This window comes from Camelus ferus, chromosome 14, assembly GCF_009834535.1.
Source record: "Camelus ferus isolate YT-003-E chromosome 14, BCGSAC_Cfer_1.0, whole genome shotgun sequence".
Lineage (NCBI taxonomy): Eukaryota > Metazoa > Chordata > Mammalia > Artiodactyla > Camelidae > Camelus > Camelus ferus.
Genome location: NC_045709.1, coordinates 18,840,394 through 18,858,134, shown reverse-complemented (window position 1 = coordinate 18,858,134; position 17,741 = coordinate 18,840,394). Strand labels below are relative to the sequence as shown.

At 40.9% G+C, this 17,741-nt stretch overlaps 1 protein-coding gene across 9 annotated transcripts in view; it reads right to left on the bottom strand.

Annotated features, from left to right (window-relative positions):
* Positions 1–1,079: 1,079 nt before the first annotated feature.
* Positions 1,080–17,741, bottom strand: part of KATNAL1 (katanin catalytic subunit A1 like 1) — a 68,807-nt gene continuing 52,145 nt past the window's right edge. For 3 of the 9 annotated variants that reach the window (XM_032496362.1, XM_032496358.1, XM_032496359.1), the window contains exons 10-12: positions 10,916–11,042; positions 9,330–9,491; positions 4,335–5,432 (exon numbers count right to left, since the gene is read on the bottom strand). In XM_032496362.1, the coding sequence (XP_032352253.1) occupies positions 5,369–5,432; positions 9,330–9,491; positions 10,916–11,042 (353 nt within the window). In that variant the 3' untranslated portion in view covers positions 4,335–5,368. Of the gene's footprint in view, positions 1,259–4,334; positions 9,492–10,915; positions 11,043–17,741 lie in introns of those variants that run through there. The other 6 variants (XM_032496360.1, XM_006192944.3, XR_004325749.1 and 3 more) reach the window with 6 other exon arrangements.

The window sequence follows — 17,741 nt, the reverse complement described above, 5'->3', positions numbered from 1 at the left end:
GAGACAGCTCTGTTGTTAACAAGCTCTTCACAGTCAAAGGAAGGGAGTTCCTACGGGAGAGGCAGCGTAGCTTGTTACACTAAATTCAGACCTAGCTTAGACGTGAAATCTGGGCTCTGCATTGTAAACCAAACTAAAACACTTCAGCCACATTTACCTTTGAGGAAAAAAGTTTGATTGTGGAAAAGGCTTTTTAAAGGCAGACAGAATTCATGAGAAGGGTTTCCTAAGGCTTCTTGAAAACCAAATTGTTCTTTAAAAAACTTTGATGAGTTAAGCATAAATGAATCAAGAAACTTATGGATTAAATTCCCCTTAAAATACACAGGGTTTAAAAACTAGAGAAAATATGCTTGGTGAAGTATGTTTGAGGAATGTAATAAAATGTATTTCAAAATGTTTGAAAAATAGCTGGAGGTATTTTACAAATTCCAAATGAAGCTTGATTCATCCATCTCTAATTACAACAATAATGACTGACACTACAGTGTAGGATTTGTTACGGAATCCAGTAGTCATACCACGATTAGTTATTTGTTGACACAAGTTATTTAAGATGTGCTCATTGAAAGTGTCATGAGCATTCTGAGCTAAACTCAGCTCTGGGGTCGTGCTTCCAATACGGACACTGAAGTCACGGGCAAACACACAGGGCCGCCCTCTTGGTAACTGATGGGGCCACACGTGCAGCTGAGAACCGTGGAGCTGTCACCTCGTGGGCAGAACACTGTTGGGAATCTTATTAGTAAAAGGAACTGACTGAGTTCTACGTCACTTAAGTTGGTGGTCTAAATATAATTCATGGAAACTCTTAGAACGATTGGCTCATTTCATAAACCCTGCCCTGAAAAACAAGTAGGTGTATATTTACACTCAGACACAGCAAAGGGCAACAGACTCCCCAAACTCATGTCACAAGACACAAGAGCCACTATTACTTTCCTATCATCATAAACATAAATACTATAAAAGAATATATCACTTTAGTCTGCCTGAAAGTCTCCGGGCAAAAAAAGAAAAAAAGGATTATTACAGGAAAGGAGAGGTAAAACCATGAGTAATAACCTCAGAAAACTGGGTGAATGTTAACATATTTATTTCAAGAATTCAGTACTTTTGCATTTAACACCGTTGAAAGTAACCTTGGAACATGGCAAAGGACTAGGCTCTGGGACTAAACTGACTTAGGTTCCATCGCTTTGCTTCTCAGGAGCCAAACGACTAGAGCACATCACTCTATAAGCCTCAGTTTCTTCTTCTGTGAAAAGAGAATAATAGTAAATATATCTTAGAACTAATGAGTGGATCTAATAAAGCAACAGAATTAAAGTATCTAGCAAATAGTAAACATGGTAAATGTCAGTTCCAGTCCTATGATGCCAGTTTATCTGCTGTTTCTTACTCCTCTTAACCAACTTGGGTGAGTCGTCTGTATTGGCATCATGCTTCAGAGGCCGAGAGGTCCTCAGCAAGCGTTCTGCTGTCTCACTGGCTTTCTTTACACCTTCTGTGCAGCATTCTTCAAGATCAGAAACAGATGTTAAGTCCTGTTTCCCAGTTCAGAATGGGATCCTGAACACCTATCCTAAACCCTGCCTGGGTTCAGTTCCTTCACCTGTAAGACGAGAGGACCAAGTCACTTGTTCCCAGTTTCAGGTCTCACTGACTCAGGCGCCTGCTGAGTCTCTGAAGACTTACAGGAAAGGTCCTGAGAAGATCTTAGAAAAATGAAAATTAGGGAAGAGTTGGCCATAAAACTTTTATGATCCCACAGAGGACAGGAAGGAGGCACTGAACACACAGGCTCTCTCCCTTGACTCCTTTTCCCACCTGCGCTGGGGAGGGGGCAGGGAGCGACAGCTGTACGAGCGGGAGGAAGCCCAGGTGAACGGGAGTAGGCCGGGCCAGGTGCAGCTGGCAGTGGCATCCAGCAGGCAGGGAGGAAGGCACGTCGGCATCAGCCCCCAAATCTGAGCCTGAGTTGATGGAATCAGCCAGGTGAGACTGGCGCCCACCCTGCCTTTCTGCTCACCCCTCTGCAAGGCAGCAGTTGACCCCTGCTGGCCAATGCTTCCTTGCAGTTTCCAACTGAAGCCCTCGCTGTGGGCAAATGCCCCGGCACCCAGGTTCACCCAGCACCTAAGTTCGCTCAGCACCCAAGTACGCCCAGCCACGGGAGCCAGTCGGCACAGGCAGTACGCGGCATAGAGAGTGGAAAGGACTGAAGGGAAGGCTCCAGCTGCACATGCATTCTGTTTTTGTCCCTGATTAATTCTGTCCCTCATTCTTTTCCTTTATTCCCTTTAAGAGATCAAATCCTCAATGGTCACAGCAAGAAATGAAGGTGGAGCCATGGGATGCCATTGTTGCCAGGTGCCTTTCAGCTACAAATATGATACAACTGCACGACAAAATAATTATGCAGAGACATCTACTTCACACTTGGTCTACCTGGAACTCTCTGGGAACCAAAGATGAAGCTAGGAAGGCCACTGATAGCCAAGAGAAATGACACAGACGCCACCGCCCCCAGAACTGACCTCCCCATCACTCCTTCCCCCAGAGGCTGAACTCCTAGTTTCCCCACGATTCTAACAAGCCCGGACTGTTTCCTCGTCACTAGGTTAGACTGGAGGTTAGAAACTGGAAGAGAAATAGAGGTTGACAGCCTGATAACAGAAGAGTAAAAATGCTATAAAGGCAAACACCAAAACTCAAAGACCACTTAGTGACAGCCCTGCGCCCCTGCACTGCTGCTGAGGGCAGCATGTCACAAGGAGAACTCAGTCACAAAGAAAAGGTTGAGTTCAGATTCTCTGTTTTACAAAGTCAGAGAACAAGTGTGGTATCTTTTAGCAAAGTTTCAATAGGAACCAATTAAAAAACAGATGAACATATGAAAAGATGCTGAACATCACGTCAATTAGAGAACATTTTGAGAAATTAAAACAACAATGCGAACCCACAACACACCCATGAGAATGGCACAATCAGAGCCCAGACGACACCAAATGCTCCAAATGCTCGAGAGGGTGGAGCGACAGGGGCTCGTTCACTGCTGGTCGGGACACAAAGTGGTACAGCAGCTGTGGAGGACGGTTCCGCCATTTCTTACAAAGTTAAACATACTCTCATCATATATTCCAGCAACTGTACTCTCAGGTATTTACTCACGAGTTGAACACTTATGTCCACACAAAACCCTGCACAGGAATGTTTACAGCAGTTTTATTCATAATTGCTGAAACTTGGATGCAACCAACATGCCCTTCCGTAGGTGAATGGGTAAACAAACTGGTACATCCGTATAATGGGGCATTATTCCATGATAAAGGGAGATGAACTATAGGGGGAGGGTACAGCGCAAGCGGTAAAGCACATGCTTATTAGCAGGCATGAGGCCCTGGGTTCAATCCCCAGTACCTCCTCTAAAAATAAATAAACCTAATTATCCCCCCCTGCCAAATAATTAAGCAATACAATGATGAATAAGTAAATTAAAAAAAAAAGAAATGAACTATCAAGCCACAAGAAGACAAGGAGGAACCTTAAATGCATATCGCTAACTGAAATAAGCCTGTCTAAATAGGGTACATACTGTGTGATTACAACTGAATGACATTCTGGAAAAGGCAAACCGTGGGGACAGTAGAAAGGTCGCCAGCAGTTAGGAGGAGGGGCAGAGATGAAGAGGCAGAGCCGGTGGGGATGCTGGATCGGTGGAACTACTCTGTATGACGCTGTAATGGTGGATCCAGGACATGATGCTTTTATCCAAACCCAATGAACTGTGATGTAAACCATGGACTTCAGCAATAATAATGTATCAATACTGACTCAGGTACAGTATAAACAAGCACATCACACTAAAGCAAGATATTAATAAAAGGGGAAATGGGGGAGGGGAGGAAGGTGAGAACTCACCTCATACATAGGTTTAATTTTCCTGAAAACCTAAAACTGCTCAAAAAATAGTCTATAAATTAAAAAAATCATTTTGGGGGGGTTCCTAAAATAAGGCACAGTCATCTGGAAAGTTCCCCTTACAGGACACCCACTTTGCAATGGGGCTACACAAATGAGACAGGGGTATTTATTAAACCAGGAAGAATTCATTGAAAACCCACGCTTATCTTACCTGCATCAGCCTTGAAATTATTAGCATAATGCACAGCAAACACATTTTTGGTCAGGGTTACAGTATGTGATTTTATAAGAACTAAAACTCTGGAAAGAGCCATCCCTCACTAGTGAAGGGGTCTGACACTCCCAGCTGGCAGCAGTAAGTGGACCAGCGACTGTAGATCAAACATGAACCGCAAAGAAAACACTGACACGCAACACTCTAGAAATTTATTACCAAATTACAGCCTGTGCACAGACACAGCTAAGCTCAGGAGGCCAGCAATGTAGCCGCACAAAATGTAAAGAAAAGCATGGTTAGTAAACACAATTTAGAAACATCTTTTTCTTCAACTTAGGTTCAAAATACTGGGAGGCACACACTGAAACAAAGATCTTAGCAAAACACAAACCATCATAACACACAGTGGTCTCGCTGGACACTGTCTACACAGTGTGAACCAGAGGCCACTCCCACTGCACTGCTGCTGCACCCACGTGAGCAGGCACACGTCCACCTCTGTGTGTTTTCACAAAGTATGTATGTCCTTGGAGAAAGGACACAGGCAACAGTTAGGTCCCAAGGTTTTTAATGCTGTCCCATGAGTCTGCATTAATGAAGCTATGAAAAAACGGGAGGAGGTGTGCTGGGTCTGAAACTGCTCCTTGAAATGAAGCACATCTAACGGGTGGAGCTGGTTACAACAACAGGGGAGACCAGCTCAGACACTTTACAGAGCTCAGCGTGGACCACTGGGCTCTGCCCGAGGGAGAACAACAGATATTTTCAATTAAAATTGCAGCCTTAAAAAAAGTTAGTGAGAGACGAGAGAAGGAAGCGCTTAAACAAACAAACCTGCATAGGTGATGAACTGAATTGAAGTCTGGTTTCAATTCCTTCCCACCTAAAACTAAGCCTGGTTAACTGAGGTAGTAGACTCTGGAAATGCTGTGTGCAAAGATTCAGGTTTTCCAAAGGGCAATATTTAGTCATTTCAGAGGCCGTAAAACCGAAGCTCATTTACAGGTTTGAAAATCAAGTGGGAGTCCTTTCATAGGAGGAGAATGGCTGTATTAACTCCCTGCCTGTTGTGACTTCCAAGCGACAGAAACCTACACTCTGCTGGTGACAAGGCAGAACCTAGGTTACATCTATACATATAAAATAAAGTCAACCGAGAAACGAGAGAGGTAAAATAAAAAGAATAAACTGGATGACATTACCTGACTATTTCTCCTGTTTTTATTAACAAGTCACCTGGAAATTCAGAAATATCAGTAAAGTAAAGAGTTGTCCGGAGCCAAAAAACCTAATAAAAATTCAAAGAATTACTGTTAATTTGTGAATGTTTAAAAACATCTGTTATCTTAGGGACTTTATTTTTTAAATATTCATACAGTTTCCACAAGAGAAAACAATATTAAAAGCAAATGTCCTAAAAAATTAAATAAATAAGTTTGAAAAGCTTAATTTAAAAATATAAATAAGTAAACACAGTAATTACAAGTTTTTAGCTTCTTCTGCAAAAAAAAATGATTAGTGGAGATGAGAATAAAACATTTGGGGTTTAAATATTTGTATCCCCCAGCACACCCTCCAATGGTAATTCCTACCCTTCCTCATTGTGACAGATTCTTAGAGTCACATAAATATTACGTACATCACAAATTAAGTGGTATATAAAAAATACTATACAATCAAAACAGTTATGGAACAGAAGACAAAACAAATGTTAAAAGAACAATTATGACTGTTTCCTCATACAGTTAATGTGGCCCTTTCTTGGAAAAGGCCAGCAATTATCCTTAACATTTTATGCCTATCATACAGGAAACATCCTAAGGTGACTTGTCATTAATAAGATACAAGGAAGAGTGGGAATCTACTACTGTGCCAAAAGGACTCATTCATCAAGACAATGCAGAAGGAGCCGAAGACCCCATGGCATGAAACGCCTTCCTCAGTCCTCACTTCATCTCAGCGTCCTGAGGGTCCGGGAAGTGAAACAACTGTGCCAGCTGGTCTACCATTCTCGTCATGGACTCAGCGGCGTCTACAGAAACTCTGAATTCAAACAAACTCAAGCTGTTCAAAACCTACAGTATCAATCATTCTGAAATGTTCAAAAGAGTCAGGCTACGTGTGGCAAAGTGAAAGAGTGACAATGACACTGAAAATGTGGGCTGGATACACACATTTTCCTGGTGTAGCTCCATATCTGTTTACAGGAGATTCATCAGACGCTTGCTCACTTTTTGAGTAATTCTTGATTTCAGCCTATTTTTTGATAGTCAAATATCACATCATCAAAACTGCAATCTCAAGAGCCAGACGAAGCCCCCAGTGAAGCAGCTAGCCTGCCAACCTGTCACCTCTTCCAAGTCGTCTTGGCATTTCTGGAGGTAGAGGTCCAAGCCTGGAGTGTGTGTGGTCATTCTGGGATGCCTACACTGCGCTGACCAGGAGATGAAGTCTGTGATGCCACCGTCCACTTTCTGCTTGGAACTAGGCTTCAGCCTACATCAGCGAGCCATTTGTCTGGTACATTTCATTAATATTAATTTCCTTTTAAAAATAAAGAATTATGCAAGCAAAATATTTGCAGCAAACAGGTAACATGTTTACATGTTTGCCATAATTACACATGTACATGTTTACAATAAACATGAAGCTTGGGAAAGGACCAAAAAGGTTCATGAAAATAGCCAGATCCATAAGAGTTATGTTGTTCAAGCAAATGGATGCAGTTCTAATTTTGAAGCAAATTTAAAGAGAGAAAAGAGAAAAAATTTATATATTATCTTTCCAAGGCATCCACAGATTTCTGTGCCTTTCATTTATGATCTGAACTCGTTTCATTAGTTGGAGCCAGAAGCTACACAGCATAATTACAGAAAGTGCCCAGACGGAACCGCACCGCCTGGGCCGAGTCTGTAAGCCACAGAGCTCCCAGCGAGGGGTGTGCACACAGTAAGCAACCAACACGAGCCTGCTGAACCCAGGACTGTCTGATCAGGTAGCTGCATGCCAGAAGTGTACAAAACTCAGTCCTAACATCACTGTGTTGCAGAACCTGAAATACTCAGGTTTTCTGATGAATTAATGGAAACAAATCTAATTTGATAATGCAACAGGAAAAATAAAACAAAACAAAACACAAAAAGTCTCTCATTCTGGGTAAGGCAACACAGTCTCGCAATGAAGACAACGTACATACAATGTACAGTAAAGGTTGGACAGAACACCTGAGGATCCTGTCTCCTCAGGATCCTTTAAGACTTACAAAGCATTCACCATCCACGGACAGAGCAAAACGAGAAAACAAGGGAAATTTAAAAACACACCTGACTCAATAAAGATAAGCTCCCAGGAACCTTCAGCGTCCAAATACTGCTCAACTGAGTTTTTTAAAAAATCATAATTACCATGTTACTATCCATGAATTCAGAAAAAAATTCTAAATGTAAGCCAAGACAAATAACACAAAATTTTAAAAATGGTCTAACTAATCAACTAAAATATACAAACAAGTTTTAACAGTCAAAACACTAAGGTTTTAACAATTGCCCCTAGGACTTCAGGAAAAAAATAAGTTACTGAATTCAGGCAATAATTTGCAAGATTATCTCAGTGGGGTTATTTCTTTCTTTATTAAAAGTTCATGAATAAAAGGAAACGTCTCACTTCAAGTTTTAAGATGAACTAATTCAGTTAAAATAAAATCATGATACGTTATGATTTTAACTCATAATCTATGCCTCAGAGGAAGAGGTGGGCAACTTATAGCATTAGATGAATACTGCAGTCTAGAGTCAGACTTATCTAAAAATTACATAATTCTTAGTAGGGGGAAAAATCTCTTAAGCATGATGCTAAGAGTTTTTTTTCTAAGTGTCAAAAAAGCTATATTATTTTTAGTTTTAAACCAATAGGTGCTCTCCAAAATTGAAAACTCAGGATATCATCAAGTATAAATTTTTAAAGCTTGACTATTAAAGCATAGGCTGCCCAACAAAATAGGACAAATGTAATTTTTAAAAACTAACACTAGGCTACTCCGCTCGTGATGAGATCCACGGCCTCCCCTCTTCTGGCCTCTCCCTGCTGTCTCATTCCCGCGGGACTGAGTGAGCACGTCAGATTTCTAACCTCATCTTAGTGTGCGTACAAGCTCTCAATCTAGACAAGGAATAATTTTTAAGTTTTCAACTGAACATCGTTCATTATGCACGACGTTACTCTGTTAATAAACAAGCTGTCTACAAAACCATAAAGATTTTGTGTTGTTTGTTTTCCATTAGCCACAAGAGAGTGGACTTGTTTAGAATACCGAAGCATTTATTTAGAATATGAAAGGCAAATTCAGCAGAAAACAAACAACGCTGGAGCTGAGAAAAATAAAGGGTTTATCTGTTGAACATACTGAAAGAAAAGTGCAAACACTCAAAGTCTAGAATGAAGAAGAGCGTCTTATGCAATCAGAGTATTCTTCCCACCATTCCAGTATGAAATGTAAGAGGTGCCAGCAAAAAGGCCAGAGAAGCCACCTGGCAAAATGATTCAAAAACCACAAACATGAGGATACTCCCCTATGAAGCTTAGTAAGTGATTAAATAGCTAATAAAAGAAATGGTAAGGGAAGGAAAGGTGAGAATTCAAACTATATAATAGACTCTAACAGTAATAGTAAAATTCTAAAGGTTTAACTAGCAGATTCATTATTTAATCCAAAACCATCACTCATAACAGCAAATAATGAATTGACACAAACCCAGTTTGGCTGTTAAAAGTCAACAGATAATAGGTCCCTCGTGCTCAGAGCAAAGAAAGGGGAAAAACCAAAAAGCATCAAATGCGAGTGAGAAACAGAGGTCCTTGTAAATTTTCTGTAAACAAGTTCCTACAACAGCACACTGATCACTTCCTGCAGCCTCCCTGACACTCTGGCTGGTGTGCAATGGGCTGCATGGGTGTGTGGGCATCAGGCTCTCCATGTAAGCTTTTCTTATTTTTCAACTACATTTATATTCTTTGCAGTTTTAGATTTCTTTTCCTTTAAGAGCAAAATCTCTCCAATGAAAAGTTCCAAACCTGTTTTTTTTTTAAATTGCTGGAATTTCTTCACATCTTATAAACAAAAATACCAGAAATGAAAGAGCTGACAGAAATTCAAGCAGATCCAAATTCAACCATCCACTTTTCATACTTCTCCAAGTCTGCAGCAGAGACAGACTTAGCAATTTTCTTAAGAGCCAATTCAAAGTCTCCTTTGGTAACAGGCATCTGAAGCTCCTCTTTAGAAAGGGCACGGATCTCTTCTGGACTTAAGCCATTGATTCGCCGTCTCATTGCCATTAAAGAGGCATCCCTAAAAACACACCAGAGTCAGTGAAAACTTACTGCTGCAAATGTTTTAAACATTTTCAACTGTGATAATGTTAAGGGAAAACATTCAAAAAATTGTACATGTTTTTAAAATGCTGCTCAGAATATTCCATATCAGAGACATCCTGAGGGGTCAAGAAGAGTTAAAGTAGGATGCAAAGGACTTAAACATAAAAGGAACTGTCAATGAACCCTAAAAGTCTAGGGTGGGCTCAGATGGTGCTGAATTCTCTTTTCCCCACTTGATTCTCAAAGACAGACAAAAGTCTAGGAATCTGACGTAGAATTATGAAATACTGAATTGCGTACTTGGAAATGAACATTCAGCTAGTGTGAGATAACTCAAATCTTGTACCAGTTTGTCTACAACCTATTAGAGGAGGTAAAGCCAGGAACTCTCTCCCTGAAACATGAATGTCTCTACATATGGTAAATGTGGAATTCTCTACACGGAATATTTGTCGGCAACTGAAGAAATAAAACCTGGCTTCTCCGGGTCCTATTTTCAGCTCCATTATGATCACTTGTAAAAAACTATGCAGCCTGGGAAGAAGTGGACAATTCGCGCTCACAAAAAGAGCTATTAGGAAGCCAAGCCAACCAAAATCGCAGATTTTCATATATTTTACTATTAGTATTAGTAGAAGCTATTGTGAGCTTACTGGGTGCCACTCAACTTAGATGCATAAAGGAAAAATACTAGTAGAAATGGTTTTAAAGAAAGGCTACCGATGTCAAGTATTGTTAGGAATGTTAAGTACTAAAAAACACCCTCTTCACTGGGTGAATTGTCTAAAATTTATGATGCCACTAAATTGAAAGGGAAATTTATATATATATGATGAAAAAACACATATATATTTACACATATATAACTGATCAACTGTTCATCTGCATGTGGTAAAATAATGCCAATCAAAACTCCAATTTAGGTTGTCAAAGTCATTATTACTAAGTTAGGCACATCAATTTCTTAAAAATAAAAAGCTAGAAAAGGTGAACATATTGTTGTATAATTATTCATCTAACAATGATGAATGAAGTTATGCAGGAAAAAAACAAGACAAATGGGAAATCATTTCAAGACCTTTCATGTCAAGAGCTAATAACTACAGCTGACCCTTGAACAACATGGGAGTTAGGAGTGCAAACCCTTATTTAGCACGTCGAAAACCTGGATATAACTTAAGAGTCAGCCCCAGTATAAGCAGTTCCTCCTTATCCACAGTTCTGCACCCCCAGATTCAACCAACTGCAGATCCCATAGTACAATTTAGCAAAAAAAAAAAATATGCACAGTTCAAACCCATGTTGTTCACGGGTTAACTGCACACCGACGTTAAGACAAGTCCTTTTGATAAATCTATAACTAATGCCTAAGGTCACAGATCATTAAAAAAAAAATACCTGCAAACATTAGTTATATCAGCACCAGAATAGCCCTCAATCTTCTCTGCTATGTCTTCCAGCTGAATATCAGGATCCAACTCAACCTCACGAAGATTGATTTTCAGAAGCTCAGTTCTTCCTTTTGCTGTTAGAAGATTTTTTGGTTATTACTAGATGTTTTACTTTACAAATCATTTTGATAAGAAATCACCTGTTAACATTCAGGAGAAGAAAGACTAATGCAAAGAAGGGCCAACAACTCTTGAGTCCACTAGTTAATTACCAGTTCACTGCACGACTCATGGCATCATTTAACTTTTTATGTGCCTTGGTTGTAGTAACTAAAAATTGAAACAAAACTCAGAGTTTTCCTTACAGATTGTGAAGATACTTGCTATGAGTCTGAGATACTTTATGAAAAATAAAAACATTAGTTGTCAAACACCAGAAATGCTTTTGTTAAAAAAAATTTAGTCTAGTTTTATGAAACTAGATCACATGGAGTGTCACTCCTATGAGTTACTTTGCTCACCTTTTAGCATGACACAGGAGAAGATTTCCATAATTCTAATCAGTATTAAAAAAATCCAGTTCTCTTTTCCTGGAAATCAGCAACTGGCACAAAACACTTATTTAATGTATTTTTCACTTGGCGAGCCAGCCCATAGACATTTGCTGTTCCAATATGATTGAAATGTGTATTGAGTAAGCTGAAACAAACTACAGAATTTTTAAAATAACATGCTTGCAGTCTCGCTATCAGTTTTAGTAGCAAATCTGCTTAATACAGCACACTAAGATAATGTAAAATTAGTTTGGATTTGGCTCTCTACTATTTCCTGATACACAAAGTGAAATTTAATTTTTGCAATTTTTATTTTGAAAATTTTTTACTCTTCAGGTTAAAAAAAAAAATCAGTGAACACCCATTTTACCTTTCCTCTAGATTCACCAATTGTCAACATATTGCTGTTACCATTCTGTTGTCCTCTCCTCTCCCCACCCCTCTCTATTTTGAATTGAGATCTAACTGTAGGCATCACAACACTTCACCTTAAATTCTTTAGTATGTGGCTCCTAAGAACAAAGGTGTCCATACGATTATTACTCTTATCAGGAAGTTTAACATTGGTACATCGGTATCATTTAATACATAATCCAGATTAAAATGTCCACATTCATCCCAGCCCTTTATTACTTTTTTAAAAACTATCACAAGTTGCATTTAGTTATCATCTCTCTTTAGTCTTCTTTAATCTAAAACAGCTCCCCAGTGTTATTCTGTTTGTTTTGTCTTTCATGACACTGGCAATTCTCGCCCAAATGATCTTCCAGAGTCAAGGTATCCCAGTAAAATCCCAACAGTCTGTTAGCGGAATTTGACAGGCAGATACGAAAATGTTAATGGAGAGAATAAGAACAATCACGACACTGTGGGAGGAAGACAGCAAGGTGGGAGGAACTGCTCTATTACAAAGCAACAGGATTCAAATCTGTGTAACACTCCTGTGGACAGGATACAGAATAGGGAGTCTAGAAGCAGAGCAAAGCATATACTATGGACATCAGATTCATGACACAGGCGGGACAAGCAGTGGGAGAAAGGAGGGTCCTTTCAATAAATGATGCCAGAACTGACTACTCATAGAGAGAAAAATGAAACTGGGTCACACCTCACCACACAGAAAATTCAGGGCCAGATACATTACCGATGTAAGTGTAAGATGCAAAAGTATAAGCATTATAGAAGATAAAACAGGAAAATATCTTAATGATCTCAGAGTAAGTATTCTTAAGATACATAAAAAATTGACTACAAAGAAAAAGACTGATAAACTGACCACATTAAAATTAGGAACTCCTATATGTCAAAAGACACTGTAAGTACAGTGAAAACACACAAGCTATAGAGTTTGAGAAAATATTTACAACATACTTAATTAACAAAAAAAACTTATATCCAGAATATTTAAAGAATTCCTGCAAACCAGTAAGAAAAAGTCAGACCACCTAATAGAAAAATGGGCAAAAAGCTTGAACAGATACATCATAAAATCCAAACGGCCAATCAATAAAGGAAAAGATGGTCAAATTCTTCAATAGTAAAGGAAATACAAATTAAACCACATGAGCACCGCACATCAAGAGACTGGTGGACACTTAAACATCTGACAATACCACGTGACGGGAAACCGTGAAACAACAGGAATTCCGTAGTCTGCTGGGAGGAGTGGAAGCCCAACAACCACAACAATCCAAGAGGCTAGATTTATGTACTGACGTTTCAGCCACGCAGCGCGACCTAGCAGCTCACTCCCGGATGGGATGGTCCACCCTGGCCTGAAGAAACTCAGGCCCTTGCACTATGATACATGCACAAGAATGTTCATAGCAGTATTGTTCGTAATAGCCGGAAACCGGAAATAATCATAATGCCCATCAAATAACATGACAGGTAACTGCAGGAAGATCACATGGCGGGTGTTATGGGCTAAACTGTGTCTCACGCTAGATTCTTACGTTGAGGCTCTAACCTCCAATACCTCAGAATGTGACTGTATTTGAAGACAGGGCCTTTAAAGGGCGAACTAAGGTAAAACGAGGTCAGCTGCGTGGGCCTTAGTCCAGTATGACTGGTATCTTTATAATAAGAGATTAGGACACAGACACACACAGGACCAAAGACCACATGAAGACGTGAAAAGAAAATGGCCAGAGACGCCCCAGAATGAAACCAGTCCCGCTGACACCCTGCTCCTGGCCCTGCAGCCTCCAGAGCTGTGAGAAGATACACTTCTCCTGCTTAAGCCCCTCTGCCTGCGCTGCTTTGTCGCGCGGCCCTAGCAAACCAACACGCCGGAGCGCCACACAGCAGGATGGATGCTGGACTGCGTCTGCGGGTCACAGCATGGATGAATCTCAAAAACACACGGAGCAACAGAAGCAAGGCACAAATGAACACAATTTATGTAAAGTTTAAAGGGAGGTAAAACGGCGTGGGGATCTATTATTGGTTGATAAAGTTACAAGGAAAAACAATGTATTATTTCCATAAAAGGAGTAACAGTGGTGACCACCAGGGGGCAGGAAGGGAGCTCCTGGGGGCTGGTGTCCTCCACTTGTGGGCCTTGCTTGCTCAGCCAATTACTGGATAAACTGAACATTTGAACAGGTTTGAAGTAAGACAAAGCAAAGCAACGCAAAGAGCAGCGCCGGTGGGGAGAGAAGCAGCCGCAGGCACAACGGGGTGTGGCTAGAAAACCGTCACCCCTAAAATTCCTTCACCTGGGAGCTCCCCAACCTTGCCCATCCCGGGCCAGAGGCCCACGCAGGGGTCCAACACAGGTGGTCAGCAAGAAGGGTGTGGGAAGAAAGAGGCACGGGGGGAAGCTGCGGGTCCCCTGCTACCGGCTGTGCTCCTGGCGCCCCGGGGACCGGGAATTCTGCCCCCCCCCAAGCCGCGGAGCGCTCGGCCCGCAGTAGGTGGGTGCTGGCGAACCACGGCACTTTGCTCTGTCAGTCCCAGTGCTGGTGTACCCCTCTTTGTAAAGCAACATGTTCTCCTGTGGCCCACCCTAAGGACTCAAAACATCAAGTTTAATGTAACGTGTTCTCCCCCAGCAACGAAGACCCAGACAGCCAACTTAAATGCACTCTGAAGCAGACACCTGGGCATAAGTGAGGGCCTGGCGGTACAAGGTGTGAAGGAAGCATCCTCCTCTTCCCTAGTAACTGATTTGGGGAAAATTAACTTTTAATATTGGTTACATCAGTGTTTGCTGTAAGAATATAAGTAGGATTTATCATTTCTGTAACACTGAATTAATGATATTTAATAACCTCGTGAAAGGATTTAACAAGGGGTCAAAGTGTTAATAACAGTATAAAAAACTGCCAATCCTACATAACCAACTTAACAGGCTTCTGAAATTTAAATAAACATTGTTACAAGGATCAGACACTTCTTGTATTAACAGTTCTTCTTGAATACAGGAGGCAGTCTCACACAGTAGATAACGAGTGTGCGCTCTGGGGTCAGACTGCCTGGGCTCAATGATCTGTCTGCTGCACTGGGCAGGATCCCTAACTGCTCAGTGCCTCAGTTTCCTCATAAGTAAAGTAAAGGTAAGAAGAGACTCTACCTCACAAGACTTGTGAGGGTTAAATGAGTTAATACAGGCAAAGCCTGGCCCACAGTCAGCACTCATGTTCACTGCCTCCTCCCACCATCAGTCAGTCAATCAACAAAACAGGATTAGAGGGAGACCAAGAAAAGCCAGACCCCTTCTGTTAAGGGCCGTCTGGGAGAGAGATGACACAGAGGAAACACCCAGGGGAGGGAAGTCCACACAAGGGAGAGGCCAGGGCAAAGAAGACTTCATAGAATTGGTGTGCTTTCATGTCGACTTTGAAAAACCAAAAAAAAATTAAATAGAAAGGAATAGAGAAAAAACATGGGAAATGAGAGCACCTTAAATTATGACACGGAAGTAGGAAGAAGCATGAGTGAAAAAAGTGTACGTAGAGAAGTACAACAGAACAGTAAGAAATGCAGTAGACACAATAGATGAGGTAGGGACTTACAGTAACAAAAAAATACTCTGACCCAGATGTGATCGGAAATACGAATCACTGAGTCTCAGAGGTGGTTTAGGCAAAGAGGTGGTTAAAAGCAAAATATCATTAAAGGCAGGGGGCTGGAGAAGGAGTGCATTAGGCTGAGCGGGTGGTTGCTGCCGTAATGTAGATGCACCGAGGAACAGGCCTGGTGTGAGACCAAGCCCCACCTGTGCCTGGTGTCTGACTTCTTCCTCCTGGCGACCTCGGCAGATTGGATTCACCAAGGTGGCACAAGAGCCTCTCTCCACCGTACACACACGGTCTACTTCCCCTCCTCTTTAAAATGCTTCAGTTCAGACAGCAGAGGTGACACTACACGACTTCCAAGGCTAGGTTACAAAAAGCAATGTACCTTCCACCAGAAAAGGTGGGCCCCCTCCCCTGTATTAAACGTGACAACCTGAGACCACCGTGCCTGAGGAAGCCCAGGCCACACGGCGTAACCATAAACAACACAGAGGAGCTCCAGAAAGACAGCCCCACCCGAGGCCCCAGGCCTCAGCCACCAGGCACGTGAGTGAAGACACTCCAGGTGACGCCAGGCTCCCCATGCAGAGTCACCCTCAGCCGCTGAGTCTCCCAGGTGTGACCCCAGGCATCATGGGACAGATAAAAACCATCCCTGTGGTGCCCTATCTGAATTCCTGACCCACAGAATCTGTGAGCAAAGTAAGACTGGAATAGTATGCCAAACAGGAAGAGGAACTGATATGCTGACTTTTCTTGCCATGAAATTCTAATTGCCTCTCAATCTTAAAGAAATCAGCATACTTCTTTATGTAAACTACATAATTTACAATATGCCTTTTTGGGTGGCTTTTCTTGTTTTATCTATTTCATTCTCATACTTCTTGCCTTTTCCAACTAAAAATCTCTTTTGTTGCTTTTGTTCATAAAATGCCCTTCAATTTCTTTTACTTTAATATAATCTACTTTTCTTTCCATTTATTTTACCCTGGATTTCCAAATCGTTCAGGTCTCTCCTTCTAACTTTTCTTTACAGTCCTGTCTCTTCCAGACCCTTTTATCCCACCAAATACTCCAGCCATAATAGCTGTCTACTCATTTTCAAGCAACCATGCCTTTGTATCTGTCTTTCCCTATGGAAATTCAGCAAAAATGCAACTTCCTCCACGAAGTCTCCCCTAAGCACCTCAGTGAGAGTTTCCTATTCCTCATTTTCCACCCCAAATGTACTATGGGGAACTCCAGTATCTCATGCTCCTCTGCTTCCCTGCAGTTAGGGGAGGTGTATGCCCCCTCACAACCCCACAGCGGGTTCTCTAAGGACGGTGTCGTACACCTTTACATTCTCACAGAACCTACCAAACGTCTTTCAGAGAGCAAAGAGCTAAATTAACGCCTCTGAAATTAACACAGATGAAAGAAAAAGAGTGTTCTAATTATGATTATTCGTTTGGGAGCCCTCTAGGAGAAAGCGATTTCTCAACTCCTATGGTCATGAGGTACACACGTTCAGACAAGTAATAAGCAAAGAGAAGCACCTAAAAGTCATTACCTATAATGGACAGAACTTTTTCATAAGAGAAAACAAGTTTAGAAGAAAGCCCATTAGTCAGCCAGGTCTATGTTCTTCTAAACTCCTACCTTTGTACTATGAAGTGTATTTTTCCCCCAACCTAACCTCTCCCCAGCAGTTTATAAAATTCCTGTCATCAATTATATTTCTAATTATATTTTTTCTCCCTATCATAATGAATTAAAGTTCAAAGTACAAATGCTTAAATGATGTCAGTTCAACTATTAAAGCTTTTATTTTGCCCCAGTAGTATTAACTTTTTATTCATAATCACTGTACATGGTAGTAAAATTTTAAAATTTCATATAAATATACTAGATATTCTATACATATTTTGTTTAGAAAGCAAGGAAGGAGAGAAAAAGAGGGAAAGAGAAAGGGAAAATTTTATTAAATCAGAAGTGATAATAAACCATTCAAATTTCAAATCTTCATCTGACTAACTCAGTGGCTTAAAACAAAAATTTATTATCCTCACAGTTTTGTGCATCAGGAATTTGGGAGCACTTGGCTAGAAAATTCTCATTTGGGGTCTGTGATGGTTAATTTTGTGTCAACACAGTTGGGTGATAGTGTCCAGATATTTGTTCAACATTATTCTAGATGTTTTCGTGAGGGTGTTTTTGGATGAGATGAATATTTAAATCACTGGACTCTGAATACAGTGGACTGTACCCCATAACA